This window comes from Rhinatrema bivittatum, chromosome 16 (genome assembly GCF_901001135.1).
Source record: "Rhinatrema bivittatum chromosome 16, aRhiBiv1.1, whole genome shotgun sequence".
NCBI classification, from domain to species: Eukaryota; Metazoa; Chordata; class Amphibia; order Gymnophiona; family Rhinatrematidae; genus Rhinatrema; species Rhinatrema bivittatum.
Genome location: NC_042630.1, coordinates 27,144,523 through 27,170,001, shown reverse-complemented (window position 1 = coordinate 27,170,001; position 25,479 = coordinate 27,144,523). Strand labels below are relative to the sequence as shown.

General features: G+C 51.9%; 1 protein-coding gene and 1 long non-coding RNA gene across 2 annotated transcripts; both read left to right on the top strand.

The window, feature by feature from the left end:
- The first annotated feature begins 240 nt into the window (after nt 1-240).
- On the top strand, nt 241-7,947 carry LOC115077916. The gene is made up of 4 exons (XR_003853002.1): nt 241-353; nt 2,214-2,331; nt 4,377-4,454; nt 6,810-7,947. It is a non-coding gene; the product is annotated as an uncharacterized LOC115077916 (long non-coding RNA).
- Nucleotides 7,948-8,065: 118 nt separating this feature from the next.
- SHC1 (SHC adaptor protein 1) lies at nt 8,066-22,003 on the top strand. The gene is given in 13 exon segments (XM_029580350.1): nt 8,066-10,605; nt 13,692-13,762; nt 14,569-14,632; nt 15,730-15,849; nt 16,014-16,067; nt 16,195-16,246; nt 16,470-16,596; nt 17,111-17,283; nt 17,286-17,305; nt 17,400-17,460; nt 17,570-17,737; nt 19,003-19,259; nt 19,539-22,003. Coding segments are annotated over 13 exon segments (1,899 nt in total). The 5' UTR covers nt 8,066-10,002; the 3' UTR covers nt 19,668-22,003.
- The last annotated feature ends 3,476 nt before the right edge of the window (nt 22,004-25,479 follow it).

Below are 25,479 nucleotides of genomic sequence, written 5' to 3'. Positions count from 1 at the left end.
CTAGCCCAGGCCGGTTATTTTTTCCCCTTCTTTAACACATTATGCGACTTCAGATAATAAAGAAATTCGTGATAGGCTGTTAAAAATATAAGTAAATAAAAACAATACGTTTTCATTTGGACGTACACTCGGTCACGTGACAGTTGTTGCCCTCAGGCGTGCCGCCCTCGCTTTGGTCGGGCCTGCCTCTTTGACGTCACACGCTAGGGGCCCTGGGAGATGACGACATGAGCAGTGGAACCGGAAGTGAGTAGAGAGTGGTGTAAAGTTTCTGCGGGAGGGGTCGAAAAGTTTCTCAGTAGCCGCTGCATGGCCGGGAGCGGGAACCGAGAGTTGCGATTCATGCTGTCCTGGTAAGAAAGCGCTAATGCTGCGCTCCTCCCCTCTTATAGTCTCTACCCTTATTCCTTCTCCCCCACTCCACTCTCTCGTTCCCCTGTACCCCCACTAATCTCCCACTGTCCCCTCCCCCTTTACTGTTCCCCCTTATTTCCTACCCTCACCACTGTTCCGTTCCCCTCTCATTGCTCTCTCTCTATTCCTACTCTCCTCCCCCTCCCATCTACCACTGCCCCTCCCCCTATTACTGTCCCTCTTATTCCTTCGTCCCTCTCCTCCTCCTCATTGCTCTTCCTCTATCCCTACTCCAGCTCCTTTTCCCTGTTCTCTCTTTCTCGCCACTGTCCCGTTCCTCTCTCGCTGCTTTCCCTCTGCTCTTACTGTCCCGTCCCCTCCATCACTGCCACACTGTCCAGTCTTCTCACTCCCCCCTTCTATCCCACGCCTCCCTTCCTCTATCTCCGCTGTTTCCCTCCCCTGTCACTGTTCCCTCCTTCCACCCTTACTCTTATTTCCCTCCTCATTGTATCCTGTCCTTGCTGCACCCTTTCTACCCTCCCCTATTCTTATTGTGCCTTCCCCCTTATTCTTACTGTAATCTTCATCTCTTTAGCACTCTTGATTCCCCCCCCCCCCCCTCGCCAATTCTTTTTGGCCCCATCCCTGTATTTTCAGTGTACCTGATTCTTGTCCCTTCTCTTTCCACTCTTTTCCCCGATTCCCTCCATCACCATTTGATCTCTGCTCCCTATTGTCCTCTCTTCACCCCGCGATTCTCTGTTTCCCTCACTTATGACCCCTTCTGTTTTTATTGCCTCTACCTATGTCCTGTATTCTCACCATGACCTGATTGCACCTCTCTGTCACCCTGTCCTTGTATCTTTTCCTCCATGCCACTCATATCTCCTCAGCGATGTTCTGATTAATAAGAACTCATTATTCCTGGTTATTTCCTGCCTCCTTCCTTCCTCCTCCCGTGTAGTGTTTCTTCCATGTGTTGATGCTGAAGAGATTTGTGGTTCTGTGGCTAGTTTTCTGGTTTTGCCTTGGCTTATGAGGAGACTTCCCTCCATATTGTCTCCTTCCTGCTGTGCTGGGAAATGGTTGATTTAGTTTTGTTTCTAGGTATTAAATAAACTTATCACTTCAGCAGCTTCTTACATTGGTAATCCTCTGTTGCACCAACATTTCTAATGTTATTTTTTCATTCTCTGTTAAATAATACGATTTGTAAAAGTAGAAGAGGTTTAATATGCTGAACTGCATGTTGCTAATCTGCTGATCTAAGAAACCCATCTGAATAGTTGTTTGCTGCAGATACATCATCCAGTCATCACTCCTTCCTGTTTCTCTGGAGAGTGTGTTTGTAGGGAATTGCTGCCATATGTGAGAGGTAGTTAGATTGAGGTACAATAAAGCTGGAAACCAGAGAGAGAGCCCAGAACTTTCTCTCTAGCAAGCAGCCTTCTCAAAAGTTCTTTAGTTGGCTTGTGACCTGTTGAGCAGTTGTGTTCTGCTCATTGGCTCCAACGATGGAGTAATATCAGTGATGCTATTGTACTGCCATCTGCTTCACTTGCTGTTCTGTGCTATATCTACAGTAGAGAACAGCAAGTTCTCAGTATTCTTCCCTTGGAAATATTTCTGGCATTCCAAATACAGTACAGGCTGCACCTGCAGTCTCCATTGTGCACCTCTAATTTTCAATGAGTCATAAATCATTTTGCAGTTATAGTTTCATCTCTAGTAATATGTTACTGTTTTGATACTCTGGAAAATGATAGCTCTTAGTTTCTTGCTCTAATCATCCCCCATGCTACTGCACAATGAGCTCCTTCCATGCATCATCTCTCCCTCCCCCCGTCTATGTACAGTGGTGGATCTGGTGGTTCCTGGAGATCCTGGGCTCTTTGCTTGAGCAGCAGAGGCCAACAAGAGGATCAGGAAATGAGCAAAATCAACCCTGTGTAGCCTCTTTAAACCATCAGACATGTGAGTGTATTGTGGTTTTGCTTATACTATCTGCACCTATCATTCAGGCAATCTACTTTTTTTTTTTTTTTTTTAACTAAAGCCTGCACAGTTAAGCAATTTGAGCTGTTCTAGCTTGTGTGCATGACAGGCTGTTTAATATTTTGCTTTGGATAAGAAAGTTGAATTTTTGAGGCTATGGTGGGCCTAGAATGCTAAAGGTCTAGCATCGAGAAACTGCCCTAGCTCTGCCTTGGTTTTTTATCATGTGTGAGCAAAGATTGCTGGGAGTTTCTGCTCCTGCTAGAATACCTCACTGAGGGCTATATGGGCAGGTTCTGGTTCTTTTTGAGTTCTTTCACTGTAACATAAATGGTCTCCTAACACATTTTTTTTCTCAGTTGTTATGTTGATAGAGCATGACATGTTCTCTCACATGCTCAGACGTACTGGACTAACCCAATGAGGCAGACACTTTGGTGGCTGGTATGAAATAAGTGTATGGCCTCATCACTAAAATCCACTGCTGTTGACACTAACTGGTTTTTCTTCAGCAGACAGCAAGGACTGAGCTAATATCAAGTCTGTCCTCTCTCGATGCAGAACAGGGCTGAGGTAGAAGTTAGGTGCAGTGTGGGAGGGAAGTTTGCACTGTTACTCCTATCTTGTTCCTCCTGGATAATTAAAGGTCTTTGTTTTCAATGTTGCATCTTTCCCCTGTAATAAATGTATTTATTTTATTTATTTGATAACTGTTAATATACCGACATTCATAGGGCACATCATGCCGGTTTACAATCAACTCAAGGAAGTAGAAAATTACAATGAACAGGAAAAAGGGGAGGGGGAGCAGGCGAGAAAGGGAGAGAGGGGGCCAGGATTGAGCAAGGAGGAAGAAAACAGCAATAGAAGGAGAGTGAAAAGTAACTATATTAACAGTACTGACTTATTAACAACATTTCAGAAGATTGCATTATCAACATTTCCTTAAAGTACGTCATCAATTTGCTGAAAAAGGTCCGATTCTTGCCCTTCCTTTGTGTTCTCCTGTAAAGAACATAGTTTGTCAAAATCAGTGGCAAAGAAGAGGTTGCAAGAAAAACAGCCCTGAATGCAAGACAGACGCTGTGCCTGGGGTCAGTGCCTTCCTGGAAGGGTCAGCTGGGTGACAGGAGAACAGTATCTGGCAGGACGGAACAGCTACTGACTTGTTTCAGAGATGCGCAGTTTCCTGATTTTCAAGCTGTTAGGAATTTAATCTGCACCCAGCATTTTCCTGGTGTGTCCCCCCCCCCCCCCTCCTGCAGGAATGGAAACCCTGGAGAAAATGCCAGCACACACGCCTGTTAACATACGAGCTGGATGTTGAGCAATTTTCTGTTGACATAGACCCCGGAAATCTGATCATAAGGCTAGGCCTGTGCAGGCTCCGTGGCTGCCTTTAGGGCTGGAATGGCAGGAATGCTGGAGTTGGGAAGTGAACTGCGTGGCCGTAGCGAGTTCGCACATGTTTGGTGTGTGATGGCCCAGAATCGGGGGGGGGGGGGGATGACGACATGACTGTGGATGGCAAGAGAAGGGGGAGCAGCTCATCCAGGGTCGAGTGGCGGCCAGTCTCCTGGGAAGCTGCTTGTGGATTGGCAGCGGTGTCTGAGTGTCTCCCACACAGCTGGGAGGAGTTTGGTGCTCTACCGGTGATATTCTAATTTCGCCTCTGCCTGTTTATCTGGGGTTCCTTTTCTTCCCTTTCCCAGGTGTATTTCTCCGCCTTGGTCACTGAAATGTCCTTAGGTCATGAGACGGGGTTGAGGGCAAGTGACTGTCACTGTAAGTCAGTGGTGCGACCTCTGGACTCTTCCTTCTCCCTTCCCCCTTTTTAAAGCCAGACTCGCCCCTTGTTACCAAACGGTTTAAAGCTCTCGTTCCATAGCACTTTGAGCCAGGGTGTTGGATCTTTTCAGGTGAGCTCACTAGGTTGACAGGGAAAGGCACTATTTGGGGGGGCCTGCATGTTTCCTACATCACAGCTGCCCTCTTAACTCTTCTCATTTGTTACTGAAATGCAGGTTTGACCCAGCGAAGAGTGGGGTTGCATTTTTGGCCCTTGCTTTCAACCCTCCCAAATCACGGAGATGGAGTATGTGGTAAGCCCTGTCACGTGGCGTGCGGTGGTGGGGCTTTGCTGGTGGTGCTCTGGTGGTGGCTACGGCTTCTTTCCTGTAGCTGCGAGCGCACGGGCCAGACTACAACGCTGTGCATGCATGTGCTCTGGTAGGTCGGAGACATAATCTGAGATGTTGCTTTGCTGAGGACCGTGCACAGTGAGGGGAAGGCAGCAGAATCTGGGCTCGGGAATGATCACTGTCCGGTTGAGGACCTAATAAAACATTTTGCATGTTGTTGCTTCAAATCATCAGTCCAGATTTTTCTGTGTGCAAGTAGGGATTCAAAGTGCAAGCGTACCACGATGTGAAAAGAAGTAAGGAGCACACACCCAGGTACTTCCTGGAGAAATACCAGAGATATATTTGCTTTTCTAAGAGCACCACAGGGCCTGGCTTGTGTGAGTGCAGAGAGGGGGAATGTGTCGGTCTTGTATAGACCCATGGCCTCCCTTTGCTGGGAACTGTCTCTGACTTGTGGTGTGAGTGGGAATTGGAGAATGCCTGCTGTGTGTGCCCTGGGTTCAGCCAGACATAGTAAAGCTGGTTTGACTAGGCCCCTCCAGGACATGGCCGTTTATCTTGGCTAAACCTCTCTCTTTTCATGATGTGGCATAGCTTACTTAATCTGCTGTTTTATCTCCAAGGGGGTGGGTGAGTGACTGTTTCTGCTGAGGATCAGAGATGGGGTTGGGTGTGTCTGTGGGGCTTAGCATAGGCAGGATGGAGAATGTGCACTTTTAAAGGGACAGTCCTCCTCTCGGTGGTGGTCCCAGGCCCTCTCGTCGTCTCCCGCCCTCTGTCTGTGACGTGCCCTCCTGTTCTTTAAGCTACGCATCTTTTTTATATGATTTTAAATGTTGTGCAATGTTCCAGCTGTTTCGTTTCAAATCTCCTGATTCCCTGAGCATTAGTGTGAGGGAACTGTGCTGAAGCCTCAATCTCTACATAGGACAGTGAGAGCGTTTTTGCCTTGGTCGTTCAGGCCAGCTGTTGTGCATTCTGGGCTGATGGCCTCTCAGTTGCAGAACCGCTAATAAACGTTGTCTGGTGGGGGTTAGTCCACTTTGGACGTAGCAGCAGCAGTGGGTGACGACGTTGCAGTGCAGACCTTTTGCATTGGGCTTACTTGAAACATTTTCTGATTAGCTTTATAGACCTCTGGGCCCTTCATCAGGTGAGTACAGAGTGAGCCGGGGGTGGCGGGTGTAAACTGTAGGTTGGATTAGGTGGAATGGTTCCAGGCCGAGGTTGGTTCCTGCTGGCCCTCAGGACCTGACTGTGTGCTCTGGCTACCCTGCTCTTTGGTTTCTGGTGCAGAATCAGTCCCGTCCCGTCCCCCCCCCCCCCCTCCCTGCCATGGGGAAGGGTAACCCAGTAATTCAACTCGAGAAGGCTGTATCTTCCCAACTCTAGTGTGGCAGCAATAACATTTTGCTTATGGTTCTTCCTCACCCCGAGCATTTGGCGTCTCTCCAGTTGACGGCCTGGCACTGTGCCTGCACACTTCCTCTCTCCCCTCGAAGAGGAGAGGCCCGCTGTCCTGTTTACACAGGATGTTCTTGCATCTCAGCTGTCGACGCAGGATGCTGGGCCCAGGGCATTGCTTTTCCTTTTGTAGCGGCATGAGCAGTCCTGGATGCCATCCCACCTGGGCTGAGTAGGGGCGAAGATGAGTGGGGTCTGACTGTGTCCTGCCTCCTCTTCCTATCTGGTCGTAGATTCTTTGCCAGTGGCTGCTGGCCTGAGAAGCAAAAAAAAAGAAGGGAGGTAATGCATATTGCAAACAGGACAATGAAAATTGAGCCCTCGAAGGGAGGGAGGGAGGGGGGGTGGTCAGTAAGGAGGGGAGATGGGACAGTGATGGAAGGTATGCTGTAATCCGAGTGTGGGCGAGAGGCTGGCTCTGTGATTTCTGCACCATGAGTCCTGCCCAGGAGGGAAGGAGTTAAGGAGCAGGCCTGGAGGCTGGAGCCCAGTGTACCCCCACATGGGCGGCTCCTTCCCTAAGCTTCCTGTGTGCGTGTCCTGCTGGCTGCTGTCCTGAAGGAGAGAGCTCGGAATGCATTGCTGTAGGAAGTTGCAGTCCCCCCCCAGAGACCAGGAAGGCAGTCAATAAATAGAACTTCAGTTCAAGGGGCTAAGGAGATGAGCGAGGCAGAGAGATGAGGCGGAAATTGGCCTCGTGCTCACAAACCCGCTCAACAGCCAGGGAAATGTAACCCAGGTCTGAATATTGGCCAGGATCTTAAATATTCTATTGTTTTGCAGTTGGGATGTTTCAGGTGTATAATTGCACTGCTCTGTGTAAGGCTCACATCTCTGCTCTATTGCCAGCTTTTATTGATGGTGGTAAGGTGGATAACAGTGCATACCTTCCCCTGGTGCGGTGATCTGGCCAGATTCGAGAAGACAGAGGAGCGTAGCAGCTTGTGCTGGGGCAGGTGCTGCAGGCCCACCCTTGACCTATGGTATGGGCCTTTCCCCGGCTTGTGGGTTGTGCCTGATGGCCTGGCTGGGCCTCCTTCCTTCCAGAACCTCTGGGAAAGGCCTCACAGCCTTTCCCAGAGGTTCTCTGTAGGCTCTGGCATGCTTGCTTTCTCCATCTCGCATCTTTCAGCGCAGCACTGCGGTCCCCAAACAGCAGGGTTTCTCACTGGCTTTCCTGGTCTGCCCTTGTGGGTGCCAGCTGGTAACGGGGAGGCCATGCTTACGGCACAGAGCACCTTCCAGTACCAACGATGGCATCGGAAACCAAGCTGGTGTGCTGCTCCAGCGGCCGTGGTGCTCGCTGCCTGTAGAAGATCTGGGTTTGTCCCCCAGATCAGCCAGGGCTAGAGATGCTCTAGCGGTAGCACCCACAGCTTCAGAGGGAGGGAGTCCCAGTCACTGCACACCAGCAACACCTAGTGGAACTGGATTCAAGGCTCATGACTGCAGGCCCCTGGTAGAGCGCTGGTGTGTGGCCCTCCATTGAGGACTGTGGCTGCAGTGGCTGAGCTATAGTGAGTTGGGAAGAGATACAGGGGGAAACGTCCCCAGGTGGTCCTAATGCCAGATCCCAGCTCTGTCCTTCCAGCTGAGACTTTCCTGTTCATGTTATGGAGTGACAAAGAGCCGTAATGCACAGGGTGGTCTGCAGTCTGATCAGTCAGTAAGAGAGCGTCACAGCCCAGTCCTGCCCAGACTTTGTGAATAATCCCTTGAGCAGGAAGGCCCTAGTGCAGTCGGGGGTCCTACTCTATAGTTTGTCACTACTAACTCAACTCACCTGGAATAGAAGGGGAGCTGAAAAGTCAAAATGATCAAAAAGAGCTGTGAAAAGTGTACACCCGAAAAGTAGGAGAATCGGGAATGAGAGTGCAGGTTGGCTAAGAGTCGAAAGTGAGAACTGGTGACGTGGGCTTGTTGATACGTTTGCAGTGGTCCCCAAACCTGTCCTGGAGGGCCACTAGCCAGTCGGGTTTTTGGGATATCCAAATGAATATGCATGAGAGAAAATTTGCATGTTATGGAGGCAGTGCATGCAGATTTTCTCTCATGCATATTCATTGAGGACATCCCAAAAACCCGACTGGCTGGTGGCCCTCCAGGACAGGTTTGGGGACCACTGCGTTAAGGGTAATAGCGTGTTCCTGCTTTACAGTGGACATTATTGGACGCCCATGGAAAATGGCCAAGCCCGTGGCCGCTGCTGTCTCCTGCCTTGTTGCACCATGATTTCCTCAGCCAGGTTACAGTACAGAGGTGTTCTTTGCAGGAAGTGCTGGCAGGTTCTGTAATAAGACTTTCCTGAACCCCAGCTTCATGCTGAGATTGTTCCCCTGCTTTTCTGGGAGAGGGAGCGGGCTGGTGTGCTCCCTGCTCTGCAGATATGTTTCCCGAAATTGCTGGCCAGGTAAAATAAACCACCTACTTTTGTGGGTCATGCCTGAAGGGGGGGGGGGGGGGGTCATGCTGTTTTGAAAGTGAGTTGAGGATGCTGCTGTGCAGATCATAATCAGCCAGCCCACCCTCCGTAAGCAGCTGTGGATTGATCAGGAGCAATTGCAGAGTGGCCTTGGAGAAGAAGTATAAAAAACTAGGTATGGCCATGAAAAGGATACCAGAATGTTGTTAAAATAGAAAATAAGATAGACACCCTAAAAAGGTAGGAGAGCTAGGAATAAGACTTAGATAAATAACAGGGTTAGCAAAGGTGCAAGCTGATACTTCGGTGAATCCAGCTAGCACTGGAGGGGCCAATAATGAGAGCTTGAAGCGCAACTGCACAGCTGGGCAGCAGGGCTCACATCTGGCTCTGTAAGAGTGGGGCTCACATCCATTTCTATAAGAGGGGACCGGGGCAGCGGCTCCTTTTTCCTGCCGTTATGGTGGGTGAGTCAGCACTGGCTCCCTGACTGGGCTGTGGGCCTTCTCCAGGTGCTAGCTGCTCTGCGAACCAGGCCAGGCGTTCCTCGTCCTTCACTGAAGGGCCGGGGCAGGACTGGATGGAGCTGGCACCTTCTTACAGGAACATGGGGCTGAAACCCCTCGGTGGGCTCCAGATCAGCTGTGACCTGCTGCAGGCGAGCCTGGATCTGCTGGCACTGAATCGGCATCGGGCCCTGATGACAAGCCAGCCAGCCTTCTTCCCTTAATCCTGCCTTTATTCTCAGCCTCGCACTCAAAGCTCCTGGTAGCCCTCTTTTAGGGGATTTTCGGTGTTTATTTCGTGCAGAGAGTAGGAGCTTTGGTGCTAGGGGGTTGATGGCTGCAGCGTGTAACGAGATTGTGTTTTGATTAGGAAGCTTCTGCTGCCTGTCGTACCCTGTGACTGTGCAGGCCGCCGATTCCTAGCACTCGGCTCCCGAGTGTGGTGCTGGGAGTGGGCGGGAGCCAGGAGCTCTGGGGCAGGGCTCTGCTCTGCCGGCTCCCGTATCCCTGGACTTCCCTCAGAGGGGCACTGCTGAGCAGAGCACGAGGTGCCGTCTTGCCCCGATTTGTGTGTGCGCCTCCAAGCAGGCACAACTGCCTGGGCTGCGGCGACATGGAGAAAACAAGCCCTGTCACTTCCCCTGGGTGAAGACTTTTTTTTTTTTTTTCCCCATCTCTCTGCTCTGGGGTTGCAGCCTGCAGCAGAGCATCTCCGTTTGGCATCATCTGCAGGAAGATGGATGTAGCAGGGCTGAGTCGCCCCTGGTGGGAAGAGCTTGGAGCACTGTGCAGGGTCTGCTCCTGACACCCTGGGGACGGTGTGGAGACAGAAACAGTCTTGTTTCTCCTTGGATGCCCCGGGCAGGGACAAAAGACTGGGGAGACCTACAACGAGGGGGCTGAGAAGTGTGTGTTGTGGTTTTTTTTTTTGTCTTTGCCTGAGGTCGCTCTTGCTGGCTGCAGTTGCTGTGTACGGAGGATTCTGCTCTGCCAGCACTCTGGGTTCTATAAATGCAGAGCCGCCCATGGCTGACCTTTCAGGTTCCTGCTGCCAGCCTCTGATCCCCCCACCGGATACCGCCTTGTTGAAATCGGAGCCTGGCCAGGTCGGACTATGAGAGGGCCCGTCCTTCCTGGGCCAGTTTGCGAGTGCCCCGCAGAGGGGTGTAGTGCCCCGGCCATGGATCTGCTGCAGAAGAGCAAGTACAACCATCTGCGGAATGAGGAGGAGGGGATGGGGGCCCCCTTGAGCTCCACGGTGGAGCTGATGGTTACCCAGACCCTGCCCAGCTCTGCCTCCTCTTCCTCTCTCACTCCCATGCTGCCTATCGGGGAGCTGTCCCCTGAATCTGAGGACAGCCCTACCACCCTCTGCTCCTTCTTCCCCAAAATGGCCAACCTGAAGCTGTCCAATCCCGCCAACCTGCTGAACCTGAAGGGTTTCTCCATGGGAGGGAAGGAAACGGGGAGCCCGGAGGAGGTGGCAGAGTCGGCGGGGTCAGCGGCCGCCTCCTCGAGCCCAGACTCAATCAGGACTATCACTGTTTTCTCCCAGGATATGAACAAGCTGAGCTGCGGGAAGAAGACCCGAGTGGAAGGTGGTCAGCTGGGGGGCGACGAATGGACACGGCACGGCAGCTTCGTCAATAAGCCCACCAGAGGGTGGCTACACCAGGACGACAAAGTGATGGGCCCTGGAGTCACCTACCTCGTCAGGGTGAGTACAGATTTCCTGCCTCTGTCTGTACCTTTAACTCATCAGCTTCAGCTCCTCATGTGTTTTAAGCTGTAGTGGTCATGAAATCAAGGAGTTAACATTAACTGCAGTTAAATTCAGTATTCACAGAGTACATGCCCGCACCCCCTGCTATTCCAGTACTGAGACCCTCACACACAGCTCTACCAATGCACCTCACTCCTGCCCTGCCGCACCCCCTGTTATTCCAGTACTGAGACCCCCACACACAGCTCTACCAATGCACCTCACTCCTCCCCTGCAGCACCCCTGCTATTCCAGTACTGAGACCCCCACACAGAGCTCTGCCAGTACACCTCACTCCTGCCCTGCAGCACCCCTGCTATTTCAGCACTGAGATCCTCACACACAGCTCTGCCAATGCACCTCACTCCTGCCCTGCAGCACCCCCTGCTATTCCAGTACTGAGACCCTCACACACAGCTCTACCAATGCACCTCACTCCTGCCCTGCAGCACCCCCTTCTATTCCAGTACTGAGACCCCCACACAGAGCTCTGCCAATGCACCTCACTCCTGCCCTGCAGCACCCCTGCTATTCCAGTACTGAGACCCCACACACAGCTCTGCCAATGCACCTCACTCCTGCCCTGCAGCACCCCTGCTATTCCAGTACTGAGACCCCACACACAGCTCTGCCAATGCACCTCACTCCTGCCCTGCAGCACCCCCTGCTATTCCAGTACTGAGACCCTCACACACAGCTCTACCAATGCACCTCACTCCTGCCCTGCAGCACCCCCTGCTATTCCAGTACTGAGATCCTCACACACAGCTCTGCCAATGCACCTCACTCCTGCCCTGCACCACCCCCTGCTATTCCAGCACTGAGAGCCCCATACACAGCTCTGCCAGTGCACCTCACTCCTCCCCTGCAGCACCCCTTCTATTCCAGTACTGAGACCCCCACACACAGCTCTGCCAATGCACCTCACTCCTGCCCTGCACCACCCCCTGCTATTCCAGCACTGAGAGCCCCATACACAGCTCTGCCAGTGCACCTCACTCCTGCCCTGCAGCACCCCCTGCTATTCCAGCACTGAGAGCCCCATACACAGCTCTGCCAGTGCACCTCATTCCTGCCCTGCAGCACCCCCTGCTATTCCAATACTGAGACCCCCACACAGACTCTGCCAATGCACCTCACTCCTGCCCTGCAGCACCCCCTGCTATTCCAGTACTGAGACCCCCACACACAGCTCTGCCAATGCACCTCACTCCTGCCCTGCAGCATCCCCTAGTGCATCTCACTTAGGTGAAAATGGATGGTTTCCAGCATCACTCACTGTACATGATATCTTTATCTATATTTCCTGTAAGAATGCAACCTGCAGAAGAAAGCGCGGGCAGCGTTTTGAGATGAATTGCTGTGCTCCTTCCTGTTCTTGAGGCCTTGCCCAACAGATGCATCTCTGTTCACAGGCTGGCCGAGGGAGTTTGGGGAAAAGCTGGGAAGCTTATTTTTCCAGAGGCAGTGCTAGGGCCACCTGAGCAGGTTAGTTTTATGCCGTGTGCTGGCAATGCTGAAGTTTTAGGTATTGGGGAGGGGATCCTGGAGAAGGCTGACATTTCGTGGATAACGTAAGTTTGCTGGGAGAACCATTCGACCTTGCAGATAACGTCTTGGGTTTTATCAGCTTCTTTCCCAAGGGTTATCAGATCTGCTTTGCAATCCTATTTGTACGAAACGAGCAGGCCGCCACCCCTGGGGTGCCTCCTGTGCTATTGTTTTCACGCTGCGGGCACGGCGTACCAGCTCCTGAAGAGAAGAGGGAACATGCTACTATTTCTGCTACAATTACAAATACGCAGGTCCATCTGGGAGTGGAGGAACAGAAAGAGTAAACCATTTAGGTCGGGCAGTGGCAGGGCTGGGATTGGAACCTTGGGGAGGAGAGGGGCTTTGGTCTTGCCCACGAGTCTGACCCTTGGGTGCCAGAGGTCTGTAACGACCTCTGGCAGCGCTCGAACGTTGCCTCGAGCTCACCCTTTAGTGTAGTGCTGGGGTCAGCACGGTGGACCCCCCCCTCAGCGCACCTGCTCCCTCCCTGTCCGTTGCGCACGGCCGGGGACCCTGCACGTTCCAGCCAGCAGCGGCTCCGGGGTGTCTCCGAACTCTGTCTTCTTTTACTTAAAATGATTTTGTCGATTGCACGCTCAAAGTTTTGTGGCTGCTCACGTCCATAAGAATAAAATGACGACATCCAAGAAATAAAAGGCTCATCATTGCACGACTAATGACAGAGGCCGGAGCATGAAGCGCTGGTGCTCGATGCTCAGCTGCAGTAAGAGGATGGAGAGTCGTCACTTCCCTAGCTCTCTGAAGTCTGAGAGACGTGACTCTGTCTAATACCTATCAAGCCCGTAACTTGCTGGGACTAGATAGGTCCACCCCCAATATCTCAATAGGCAATTGCTTAACTGGCTGGCATGTTTCTTTAAGAAAACCTACCTCAAGAGATGTGGGAACAAAATGCTTGAAAGGTGTCATTCTATGTCCTAAGTTTTTATAGCGAGAGGAGTCTTGTCTATGTATGCTGGGGGCGGTCTCTGCCTGTGTACAAGGGAGGGGTTGCATGGGGTCTGCCTGTGGATGGTGGGGCCGGCCATTGGGTGGGGTCTGCCTGTATAAAGTGCGGGGGGGGCCCACATGAGGTCTTTCTCTGTACAGTGGGGGGGCGGCCTGTGTTCTGAGTGGGGTCTTCCCATGTACAGTGGGGGTGGGATGGGCTAAGAGCAGGGTCTGCCTTTTTTACGGTGGGGATGACCTGTGCTCTGAAAGTGGGGTCTGCCTGTGTGTGGTGGGGGAAGGGTGTGCTCTGTGGATGGGGTCTGTCTGTGTGCGGTGGGGGAGACCTGGGCTCTTGAGAGGTGGGGGCGGCCTGTGTGAGGTGGGGGCGGCCTGTGTGAGGTGGGGGCGGCCTGTGTACAGTGGATGGGGGCAGCATTGTATATTTATGTGCTGATGCAGGATAATTCAGCCCAGTGGGCTGCTCCCCTGTCTGCTGTGGGGCTCCTCTTATCCCTGCCTCTCTTTATGACCCACAGTACATGGGGTGTGTTGAGGTCCTGCAGTCCATGAGAGCTCTGGATTTCAGCACAAGAACTCAGGTCACCAGGTAAGTCTCTCACCTCGATGAGACCCAGTTTACGAGGAAGAAGCCTCACAGCCTCTGTGGCATGCATGAAAGGGCCCTGGCGAGACCTGCCTACCGTTGGTAGTAGCTGTGCAACGGAGGAGACAGCCGCAGCAAGACCCCCCCCCTCCCCCCCCAGCACCTCATTCCTCCTCAGCATTGCAGAATGGGACCAGCAGCCCCGGTGTAGAGTGTGTGTGTGTGTGTGTGTGTGTGTGGCTCTCGTCCGCACTCAGCTCAGCCCTCGGTGTAGATGCTTTTTTGGTATAAAGCTAAGTCAGCATTAGCAGAAAAACCACTGAAGTACCACGAAAGCCAGATATAGATCTGCCAGTCCCAGTGCGTGTGGGATTGCACGATTCTCTGGGCATGTAGCACGGTAGCACACACACAAGGCAGAAGCGATAAATGGAGGGGGAGAATCAATGTGGCGGAAGGGGTTTGTACCTCAGCCCAGCTTCTGACACTCCTGTTGCGATAACCGTGAGCCTCCCGCCCTAAACGCCACCTGAAGGTCTAGGAGGGCTCCATGCAGTCTCCGAATCCCCTCCGGACGTGCACGTGGAGTCGTGCTGGGGGTTCGGGTGTAAGCCCTGGGTCCACAGAGTGGATTCGAGCACGTGTCCGCGTCGCTCTCCCTCCCCCCCGGCCCTTTCTACGGCTCTTGCCAGCCCTACTGCCCCCGTGAATGACGATTTCAGGCATTGCCCGCGCGCGAGACGTGCGCTGCCCTTTGCGAAGCGAGTTTTTTGCCAAGCTTTCTGTGTCTTTTTTTTTCTTCCCCGCAGGGAGGCGATAAGCCTGGTGTGCGAGGCTGTCCCCGGAGCGAAGGCGGCGCTGCGCAGGAGAAAGGTGACACGCGAAAGTAGGAGAGGGGTAACCCAGAGCAGTGGGGGGTTCAGGCCCCCCCTGTGACCTCGGGCGAGTCACTTCGGCCTCGTGGACTGGCTTAGCCTGTGAGCCCTCGGGGGATAGGGACAGATAGACAGAGAAGCCTTTACAGCCGGTGAAAGGACGCGTGCGTGAGCAGGAGCCGCACCTCCCTGGGTTAATGTGCTGTCTGTGCACACCCAGGGCGGGAATGGTTTCCTCTCCTTTTTAATTCCTGTCCCCCCCCCTCCCCCCCCCGGCTTACTGCCTCCCGCCCAGCTCTCCTCAGGGAATCTTCTGGAGGTTGCCTTTCCTTTCCCATTGGCTATGAGCACTATGGCACTGATCTGCAGCTCCCTCAGCCTGAGAGGCTCCCTTTCAGTCGCGCTCCTGGCCTGAGGGGACCTCCGGCGACCCTTGCCCCCCCCGGGACGCGCTGCTGTGGAACTAGAGTGGGGGGGGGGAGGGTAAGTGGTGGCATCCTGAACTTCTGTTCTCAACAGTTTAGCTCTCACCTGGTGAGAGCTGTGGGGCTGGAACCGAGACCCTAGCTTTCAAGTGAGGAGAAGTCCGTCCCCCCTCCCCCCCCAGGCACCCGCGATCAGATTAATAGGGCAGGGATGGATCAATAGCTCTCACTGTACCCTCAGCGTCTGCCTTTGTCTGCTGGCTTCGCTAATGGACCTGTGTGGCCAGCCATGCTCGCGAAGCGCTAGGGGCAGGGCGGTTTTTTTTTTTTTTTTTCTGTTTCACTACGTATTCCAGGCTCGCTTCCTTGACAATAAATGGGATTGACAGCTTCCCAGCAAGCTTCTCATAATGAGACTTTAATGGATTAGCCCAGTATTAAAATTCTAGCAGATGTGGGGGAGGGGGAATATTGAGCAGGCCGGGCCATAAGCGGAAGGCTTGGAATCCAGTTAGGCCAGAGCCTCTCCCTTTAAGGGCCACCGGGGTGAGGGGTGGCTTTGGGGACTGCCTGCCTCTCTGGGAAGTGTCCGTCTTGGTGCTGGCCGGGCGTGGATGGGTCGGAGAGGGATCCGCTCACGGCTCTTTTGTCGCTGGCCGCTCTCTTGCAGACCTGTGGCCGCTCGCTGACGTCTATCCTGGGGAAGAGTAACCTGAAATTTGCTGGCATGCCCATCACCCTGACCATCTCCACCAGCAGCCTGAACCTCATGGCTTCCGACTGCAAACAGGTCAGATGTCTCTTTAGTTAAAAAAAAAAGATTTGCACCCTGCCTTGTCAGCCCTTTGTCCTTTCACTCCGTGACCTGGAGATACCGGGGCGGGAGGTACCGGAGAGAGAGTGAAGCTTGGCTCTTGTGTGGCTTCTCACCTTCCAGCTTTTCTGTCCTCACAGATAATCGCCAACCATCACATGCAGTCCATCTCGTTTGCCTCGGGAGGAGATCCGGTAAGAATGGCTGGGGCGGCCTCCGCGTTCCGACATGGCCAGTCCAGGAGAGGGAAGGGAGGAAATCTTTGGCTGCAGAGAGTGTTGCATTTATTTCTGTGTTTGTGTTGTTTTTTTTTTGGTGCAGGATACAGCGGAATATGTTGCGTACGTTGCCAAAGACCCAGTGAATCAAAGAGGTAGGGAGAGACTCGGTCTGCGTGTGTCCCCCCCCCCCCCCCCCCCCGTCCCCCCCCGGAAGGCTTTCTCCTTTTATACGCTGCATGTCATTTTTTTTGGTTTTTAACTCCACCACGAGCTGTGTCAGCCAGGGGCTGACGCTTTTGGCTTTGCTAGATAACTGGTTCGCTCTGCCTGTTTCCTCGTGCCGCTGACCTTGGCTTACGACCCTTCTTCTTCCAGCTTGTCACATCTTGGAGTGCCTGGAAGGGCTGGCCCAGGATGTGATCAGCACCATCGGCCAAGCCTTCGAGCTGCGTTTCAAGCAGTACCTGAAGAACCCACCAAAGCTGGTGACGCCCCACGACAGGTAGGCCCGGGCAGGCGAGGCCTGCAGCTGCTCCGGACGTGGCCGCCTTAACTCTGCTCCTGCAAAGAGGAGAGGGTTCGGCAGCTTCGTTTTTTGTTTTTTTTTTTCTCTTGGGAACAGGGCAGGTCTCTGTCAAACACCAGTTGCCACCTTCCAGCTGATGATTTGCCAAAATGAGGAAAAGAATTTACTGGGCAGTACGCCATGGCATTTCAGCGGGAAGGGGTGATGGCTGCTTACTTTTAAAGTGCTGCCAGACATACGGAGTGCTGTTCAGATAAACATGGACAACAGTCCCTGCTCCAAGGAGCTTACAGTCTAGCTCAGGCAAACATACATGACACGGGTGAGGATTTCAAAGCAGCTCAATTTAAAAGTAATAATTAATAATGTTCAATGTTTCTGGCTGCGGTGGGCTAACTCCTGAGATGCGGGGATGGTATAAGATTTTGGGGGCCCTAGGTGGAATTGGCGAGTAAGTCTCCATCACAGGCACTCTCTCTCTCTGTCCCAGGATGGCCGGTTTTGATGGCTCTGCATGGGATGAGGAGGACGAGGAACCTGCAGACCACCAGTACTACAATGACTTCCCAGGCAAAGAGCCTCCCATCGGAGGGGTGGTGGACATGAGATTACAGGATGGGGCCGGCTCAGGGCAGTCGCGATTCCCAGCTTCCACTCAGACCCCAACCATTTGGGAGCGACCCTGGTAAGTAACGATTCAGCGGGGGCGGGGGGGGGGCAGCCCTGAATGGGGGGGCCACTGTGTCGGATTCTCACAGACTGTGCCTTCCTCACCACAGCCTGTGGGCCAGATGTCTGGGGAAGACTACGATTCCAGGAAACAGCACCCTCCTATACAAGGTAGGACCCCCCTCTGATGTTAGGGTTGGGGGCTGTGTGTTCTCAGGCTCCCTGCTTGCACCCCTTCTGCTCACTACTTTTTTTTTTTTTTTGTCCTCCCCTTCTTCAGGGAGGGACAAGTTTCCTGCAGCGGGTGCTTCCACCATAAAACCACCAAACCGGGCTGATCTGTTTGATGATCCGTCCTATGTCAACGTGCAGAACCTGGACAAGTCGCGCCAGGCGGCAGTGCCTGGCGCCCCCAATGGCAGTGCCCAGAGGGATATCTTTGACATGAGTGAGTCGGCTTACGGGCTGAACATCTTCAGATCGGGGGAGGGGCTGTGGGCAGAGGATTGGGGGGTTTGTCTTTTAAACATAGCGAGACCATCGAAGCAGCTCAGATTGCTCCTGGCAGCCGCAGGGGTGAAGGTTTTCCCAATCTTTTTCATTCTCAAGGAGATATGAGCATTAGGAAACTGCGTCTTCTGTTAGTGGCAACCTGCACAAAGAGAACAATCTGAGGTTACACGGTGCTGATGGGTGCCTGGGTCCATCATATGAGGACAGCTGAAGAGAGTCCATGCAGGAGGAGATAGAAGGGCCCCCGAGGCAACCAAATTATGAAAATGGTACATGCAGGTTAGGGGGCAGGAGACAGCAGCACCCTCATATCCCTAAATACAGCAGGGATAGCTGAGACTGCAGCGCAGATGACAGCAGCACCCTGAGGCACCCGAAGTATGAACACAACACCCTCTGGGGAGGGGGAGGAGGCGCGCTCTCTCTCTCTCTCTCTCTCTCGTGCACTCTCTCCCTGATTCTATCTCCTGGGAGCCTCGTACTGTGACCTCTAGTTCTAGAGCAGTCTTTCCTCTGGAAAAGGTTTGGTTCTTGTGTGCTGTTAATAGCTTGTAGAGATTTGATTGTCTCTATTCTCTGGGATTTACAGATTTGCTCCCTTAAGTGTCCTCTCGTAATATTAACTTTGTATCTGTTTGTGTCACTGCAGGGTTTCCAGAGTCATTACACACACACATAAGAACCCGTTGAGTCAAACAAAAAAAAAAAAGCAATTCCGTATACGAAATTCCACTCCGATTAACAATGCCCAACATTCAATACTGCCTTGCAAGAGAAGATGCCTGTAAATAGGCACCTGACTAACGCCATTACCTTAGTGTCTCGTGTCTTCTTTCAAAAGGACCACTACGATTATAATCAGCGGTCTCAAATAAATCCCGATGCTTCTAGTCCCAAATATTAAAAAAAAAAATACATTTGGAATATGCAAATAAAAGCTTCCCACAGGAAATGAAAAACGAATACTTGCCTTCCACCTCCAAAGTATTGTTCTTGATAAAAGACACGAGGCACTAAGGTGATGGCGCAGTCAGGTGCCTGTCTACGAGTTTTCTCTGGTAAGGCAGTATTTTTGCAGTAACGAATGCTGCGTGGAACTTTTTATGTAGGCCGGCTTCCCACGGCAGCAAGAGGGGACTGGCCTGGGCAATGGGGGGGGGGGCCACTCTCCTCATCTTCCTGCCTTCTCTCTCTCTCCAGAGCCCTTTGAGGATGCCCTGAGGGTTCCTGCCCCTGCGAGCCTCCCCCCGGCTCAGCTGGTGGCCTCCATGGAGGAGCAGCTGAAGCAGGAGCTGTGGTACCACAGCAAGATGAACCGCAAGGAGGCGGAGAAGCTGCTGAAGAGGAACGGCGACTTCCTGGTGCGGGAGAGCACGACCACGCCGGGGCAGTACGTGCTGACGGGGCTGCAGAGCGGGCAGCCCAAGCACCTGCTGCTGGTGGATCCCGAGGGAGTGGTGAGTCCACCTCTGGCCAAGGGGCCCCCTCCCCCCCCCCCCCCCCCATCCCGTGCATTGACGTCTTTTAAATCCAAACAAAGAGGGGGGGAGGGCAACGCTGCTGCTGGCATGTTCCCTCGCGGTCTATGTTACAAGCTCAATGTCTGTGTTGTGTGCCCCCCCCCCCCCCCCCCCGGTCCTTCTCAGTGCTGCAGACACATGAGCTGTCTCTTTTTTTTCTGTAAGATTCTCTCATTATTGCTCAACCCCCCCCCCCCCCCCCCCCTCTTGCCACAGGTTCGAACCAAGGATCACCGCTTTGAGAGCGTAAGTCATCTGATCAGCTACCACATGGACAATCACCTGCCCATTATCTCGGCCGGCAGCGAGCTGTGCCTGCAGCAGCCGGTGGAGCGCAGGCTATGAGCAGTCGCCGGGGTCTCCTCGAGTTTCTCCATGGACGCAAGTCTTCACGTTCCCCGCCTCTCTGCCCGCTGCGCCGCAATCTGCCCGGAGATGCTTCAGGGGTGGAATCGCTGCAGACCACCTCCACTGTCTTTTTTTTTTTTTTTTTGGATTGAGGGAGCCCAGCCTGCCGCTCTTCTCCGGCTTTAGTCTGGCCCGGGTACCTGCAGACTCCTCGTCCGCTCTGCGGCAAGGGAGCCCAATTGTGGGCACCGGGAGGGGGCATGGATTCCTCTTACTTCCTGCTTCAGCCACAGAGTCCAAGCTGAGCCTCTGCAAAGCCAAGCAAGGGGGGGGGGGGGAGGTGGAGCTGGGACCCCCTTCTTCTCAAACCGTCCTCCGGCAGATGAGGACAAGCCCTAAACCTGTTTTTCCCTGCTCCCAGGCTTAAGAAGGTGGGAGTAAAATGCACTTTTCTTACACGTGGGGATCCTGCTGCTTGCAGTCACCGCTGATGAAAGGGCCCCGTTATATTTTTGTGTCTGCCCAAGGACACCTGTAAGGGATCTGTGTGCCACTACACATCCACCTTTGTTTTTTCTTTCCTCTTTGTTGTGGAAGAGAGACTATGCTGACGTCCCCTGGTACCACTTCTCTGGTCCCTGGCTCTGTGCCAAGTACACACACACAGCCGGGGTAATGTGAGGGAAGGTGGGCTGAGACCCCTGGGGGTGGTGCAGTACCCTGAATGGACTTCCTTCCTGAACTGTTTAGCAGGACCAGTTCCAGCTTTTTTTTTTAATGGGTGGTTGAGTTTGGGTCTGAACCAGGCTCTGTATTCCTTTAGCTTTGGGCAAAGGCCTGTAGATTCTGGCTAAGGTCCAGAATTACCTGGCCCTGCGGAGCCCATTCATCCTCTGTGCTCTATAAAGACACAGGCCCTACCCTCACCCACGCATCCCAAATCCTAGCGAGTGGGGCGAGAGGAATTTCAGCTGCTCCACCTTAACCCTGGCATCCAAAGCGAATGGGCAAGCTTGCGGAATATTCTCTGGTCTCGAAAACGTTGCTTCCCCCCCCCCCCAATGCTGCTACAGAATTCTGCAGTGGCATCAGCGGTTTCAGAGACTGGGATGGGGGTGATTGCAGGCCCTGCCTGAGGAAAGGGGAGATTTCATGCACCCTCCAACACCCCTGACTGTGACCAAGGTCAGTTTGGCCTTTCAGAAGTGTGAGCCGCACCCGGAATGTAAACTTCTCAGTTTGAAACCATGTGCCTTGGCCCTCGGCAGGTCTGAACAGATGTATATTTATGTAAGTAGTTTGTTGAAGATGGTGGTACCGTGGGCTGGTTTTGTGAACCTGGGGGGGGGGGACGACGACAATGTGAGAGGCCTGGGGAGAGAAGGTGACACCTGACCCTTTTCCAGACACAGAAATGCCCGGGAACCTTCCATTTTTGGTGGAGATAAGCAGAGGCTCCCAGGTGCTGAGCCAAAGATTCCAGGGTTCCAGCAACGGAGCCCTGCCCATGGGCCCCCCCCCCCCCCCCCCGAGTCAGCGTTAGCAAAAGTAAACTGGACACGGTGAAAGAGGGGAGCACTTACCTTCCTACAGGCTTTCACAGAAATCCTTCCGGGCCCAGGAGCCTTTTTTTCTGAAGCCATCTGTTCCCTTCTAAGGATACAAGGGAGTGCTCCTACGCCTGGGTGTTCCAGGCCAGAGTTTACTGTCGCCTGGTGAGAGGGGGCTCTACCAGCTACGGCCAGATCGAGGGTGGGGGGCTGGAAGCCGAGGCCTTAGTAATGGGTTGGAGAGGAGGCTCCCTCCTCCCCCCCCCCCCCACAGAATTTTTGTGCTCCTATACCCCCCCCCAAACCGCTGTTTATCTGTCCAATCGTGTTGGTTCTCCCTAAGTGCATGTACCGCCCCGTTACCCCGCTGAGTGGCCCTCGCCTAAACCCGCTTCAGTGTCCCCCCACTTAGCTTTTCTTCTCCTTGCTTGGATTTTTTTTTTTCTTTTTTTTTTGTTATCAGACCTCGATTATACCAAAGGACAATGCTGCTGATTAAAGGTGGCGTTTTCTAGAAAGGGAAGGGAGTTCTGAGTCATGCCTTCTTCTGGACCAGGGATGGGGGTTGTTAAAGAGCCAAAGACCTGTTGGGTGCCTCTGCCTCACACTGTGAAATGCTCCTCACTTTCCACCCTCAAAGGAGGAATACTGCCTTTTGTTTAAGACTTATTATGATTATAATCACAGACATAGCCACTACAATTGTTCTCTGCGGATTACAAATTGTGTACATAATCGCATACAGCATTACAGAAACAAATAAAATCCAAACGCTTAACCCCACTATATGTCCTTTCAAACTAGTCCCACACCTACTGCTCATCCTGCGCGGCTGAGCTTTTGCAAGCTGTCAGTTTTAATATAGTGCTGTGACCATGGAAACCTGCCTGGCCCATTCCTGCTGCAGTGTCACTGAAGCCCCCCTGAGTGGGAGTCCATTCCCCCTGTACCATCTGAAGCCCCCAGTGTGGGAGTCCCCATTCACCCAGTGCCATCTGAAGCCTGATTTTTCCCTGTCAGTTCTATTGCACTCAGTTGCCAGCAGCCTGTTACAATTCACTGAAAAGGAGACACTTCCTAGCATGTAGCCAGATGGACTCAGGCGCCCAATAGGTTGTGTTCCCCTGTCAGCAGATGGAGGCTGAGTCAGGTTTCAAAGCTGACATCACCCTAGATACACCCCATGCAGTGACCTCAGCCCTTCAGTATTTCTCAGTCTCCGGCAGCAGTAGATGTGCTTTCCCTATGGGGATTGCTGTACCTTTTGGAAAAAGAAATTCTACTTTTCCCTGTACGTACCAGGATCAGTCCAGACAGTAGGGTTATGTCTCCCTTCCAGTAGGTGGCGTCAGAGGTCAAAGTTCTAAGCACCTCCCATATCCCAGGGAGCCTCCTGCGATCCTCCAGTATTCCTCTGACTCCAGCAGGTGAAGGAAGACATCCCCTGCGGTCCTGTTACTTTGCTCAGCTGAGTAAATTTACCTTTATTTGTAGTGAAGGGAGTTTTTTGTCCCTGGCTGATCTTTGACTTATGTTTAAATGTTTTGTCTTATGTTTAAAAAAAAAAAAGAATTTAGAATTAATTTGATGCTGTGTCCGTTGGCCTTGACACCCGGAAGACTTTAATTATTCCCGGGCAAAGAGGGGATTTACCGGTCCCTCCCCCTTTCAGTGCCAGAGAAGTTTATATGCCTTTGAAGGGAGCTTAGAGATTTTTTGTAGATTTCCAGGGAGGTTTCATTCCCTTGAAGAGAAAGCTCCATTAACTGTATAGCAGTTTAAAAAAAAACAAACAAAAACTGTTAAGTTCAAGGCAAATTTTAATATTGGGAAGGACACAAGACAAATTTATTTCAAGCCTTTCTTTTTTTCAGAGCTGCTTATTAATTTTTTTTCTGTTATGCCAGGCGGTTGTCGCTGTTCTGCCTGTGGAGAGCCGGCAGCACGGCTCTCCAGAGACAGTCTGTGCTTTCGCTGCGTTTCTGGCGGCGAAGGGCCATCAGAGCACATTGAATGTTTATCACCTCCTATTTTAGCCCCAGAACACTCTAGTTTGAACGAAAATGATAACATTCAACCTTCTTTACCCCCGGGGGGGGGGTATTAAAGCAGCCATTTTCCTCACAATTTATTTTGCTTATGCATAAGGCATATTTGGAGGCTACAGCAGATACAGAAGGTAATCAGCCACCCTCTGCTAGGTTCCTCTGCATGCTTAGGAATCTTATGTCACATTTAATTAATATGGGTCAGGATCCTGACTTACAAGACCCACTTCTGGGATCATCAGCTGATATTATTGATGAAGAGGTTATGGGATCAGCGCTGGTGGAAGGGGATGATCCCCAAGTACTGCGATTGTTTCACAAAGAGGAGTTAGATCCTCTTATTCCTTTTGTACTAGAGGAACTGGCAATTCCAGCACCACAACCAGTAACGGATTCCGCTCCTGGGGATCCTGTTCTCGCAGGGATTAGGGCTCCACCTAAATTCTTTCCTTTTCATCCTAAGCTTTTCCAGTTGCTTACTAGAGAATGGGATTTCCCAGAAGCTGGTCTTAAGATTACTAGAGCTATGGATAAACTTTATCCACTTCCACAAGAATTTTTGGATTTGTTAAAGGTCCCTGAGGTTGATTCTGCAGTTTCTGCTATTGCTAAGCACACCACAATTCCAGTAACTGGAGGCACTGCTCTAAAGGATTTTCAGGATAGAAAACTTTAGGTTCTTCTTAAGCATATCTTTGAGGTATCCGCTTTAGGTGTTCGGGCGGCGGTATGCAGAGGGCAACTCTTCGGTGGGTCCAACAGTTACTTACCTCTCAGGATTTGCCGTCAGCAGAACTTGAACAAGCCAATAGTTTAGAATCAGCAGTAGCATACACTGCTGATGCTTTATATGACTTGTTACGTACTTCATCTCGTACTGTGGCTTCTGCAGTTTCTGCAAGGAGGCTTCTTTGGCTTCGTCATTGGGCAGCTGACGCAACTTCCAAATCTCGCTTGGGTTCTTTTCCATTTAAATGATCATTACTCTTTGGGAAAGAGTTAGAGCAGCTCATTAAAGATTTGGGAGATAATAAAGTTTATAAATGACCAGAGGATAAACCTCGTTCCTATCGTTCGTTCAATTCCTTTAGAGGCCGTTTTCAGGGCCAGAGAAGATTCTGTACTGGTAGAATTCCATCTTTTTCTACACGTCAACAGCTTTCAAAGGCTCAGGTATAGGCCCATTCCTTTTGTGGGAGACGGCCTCTCCGTTCTAACAGCTCCCAAACTTTTCCATCCTCCAAATCTCCACAATGAAGGTGCGCCAGCCCATTCCTTGGTGCCAGAAATAGGAGGACGTCTCTCACGTTTTCACAGGGAATGGGTCAAAATTACCTCAGACAATTGGGTCCTCAATATTATAAAACAAGGCTACGCTTTGGATTTTGCATGCCCATTAAAGGATCTGTTTCTAGTATCTCCAAGCGGTTCTCTTCTAAAGCAGCAACTTGTTCGTCAAACCTTACATCGGTTGCAGGATCTAGGAGCTATTGTTCCGGTTCCTCTGTCCCAATATCGAACCGGTCATTACTCCATTTATTTCATTGTTCCCAAAAAAGAAGGAACATTTCGTCCAATATTAGACTTGAAGGAAGTAAACAAGTCACTTCGGGTTCCTCGTTTCCGTATGGAAACCTTGAGATCAATCATTGCGGCCGTCCACAAAAACAAATTTTTGGCTTCTTTAGATCTGTCAGAAGCTTATCTACATATACCAATTCAAGAATCCCACCAGCGATATCTTCATTTCATGGTATTGGGCGAACACTATCAGTTTCGGGCTCTTCCATTTGGTCTAGCAACTGCGCCTCGAGTGTTTACCAAGGTAAGGGTGGTAGTTGCAGCAGCACTCAGACGAGAAGGGATATTGGTTTATCGAAGTCAAAGACTCTTTGCAAACTAGCGATCCAAAAGGTTCTGCATCTTCTTCATATACTTGGTTGGGTAGTCAACTTCAAGAAAAGTCATCTAGTCCCGAAGCAAGTTTTGCAGTTTCTGGGTGCTCGATTCAATACGGCTGTGGGAAAGGTTTTTCTTCCACAGGACCGGATGATCAAATTGATGTCTCAAGTCTGTCTGCTTTTGGATCTAAATTTACCCACGGTATGGGATTATTTACAGGTTCTTGGTTCTATGGCATATACTCTTGACATGGTCCCCTGGGCTTTTGCACATTAAGACCTTTACAAGGGGCGTTGCTTTCCAGGTGGG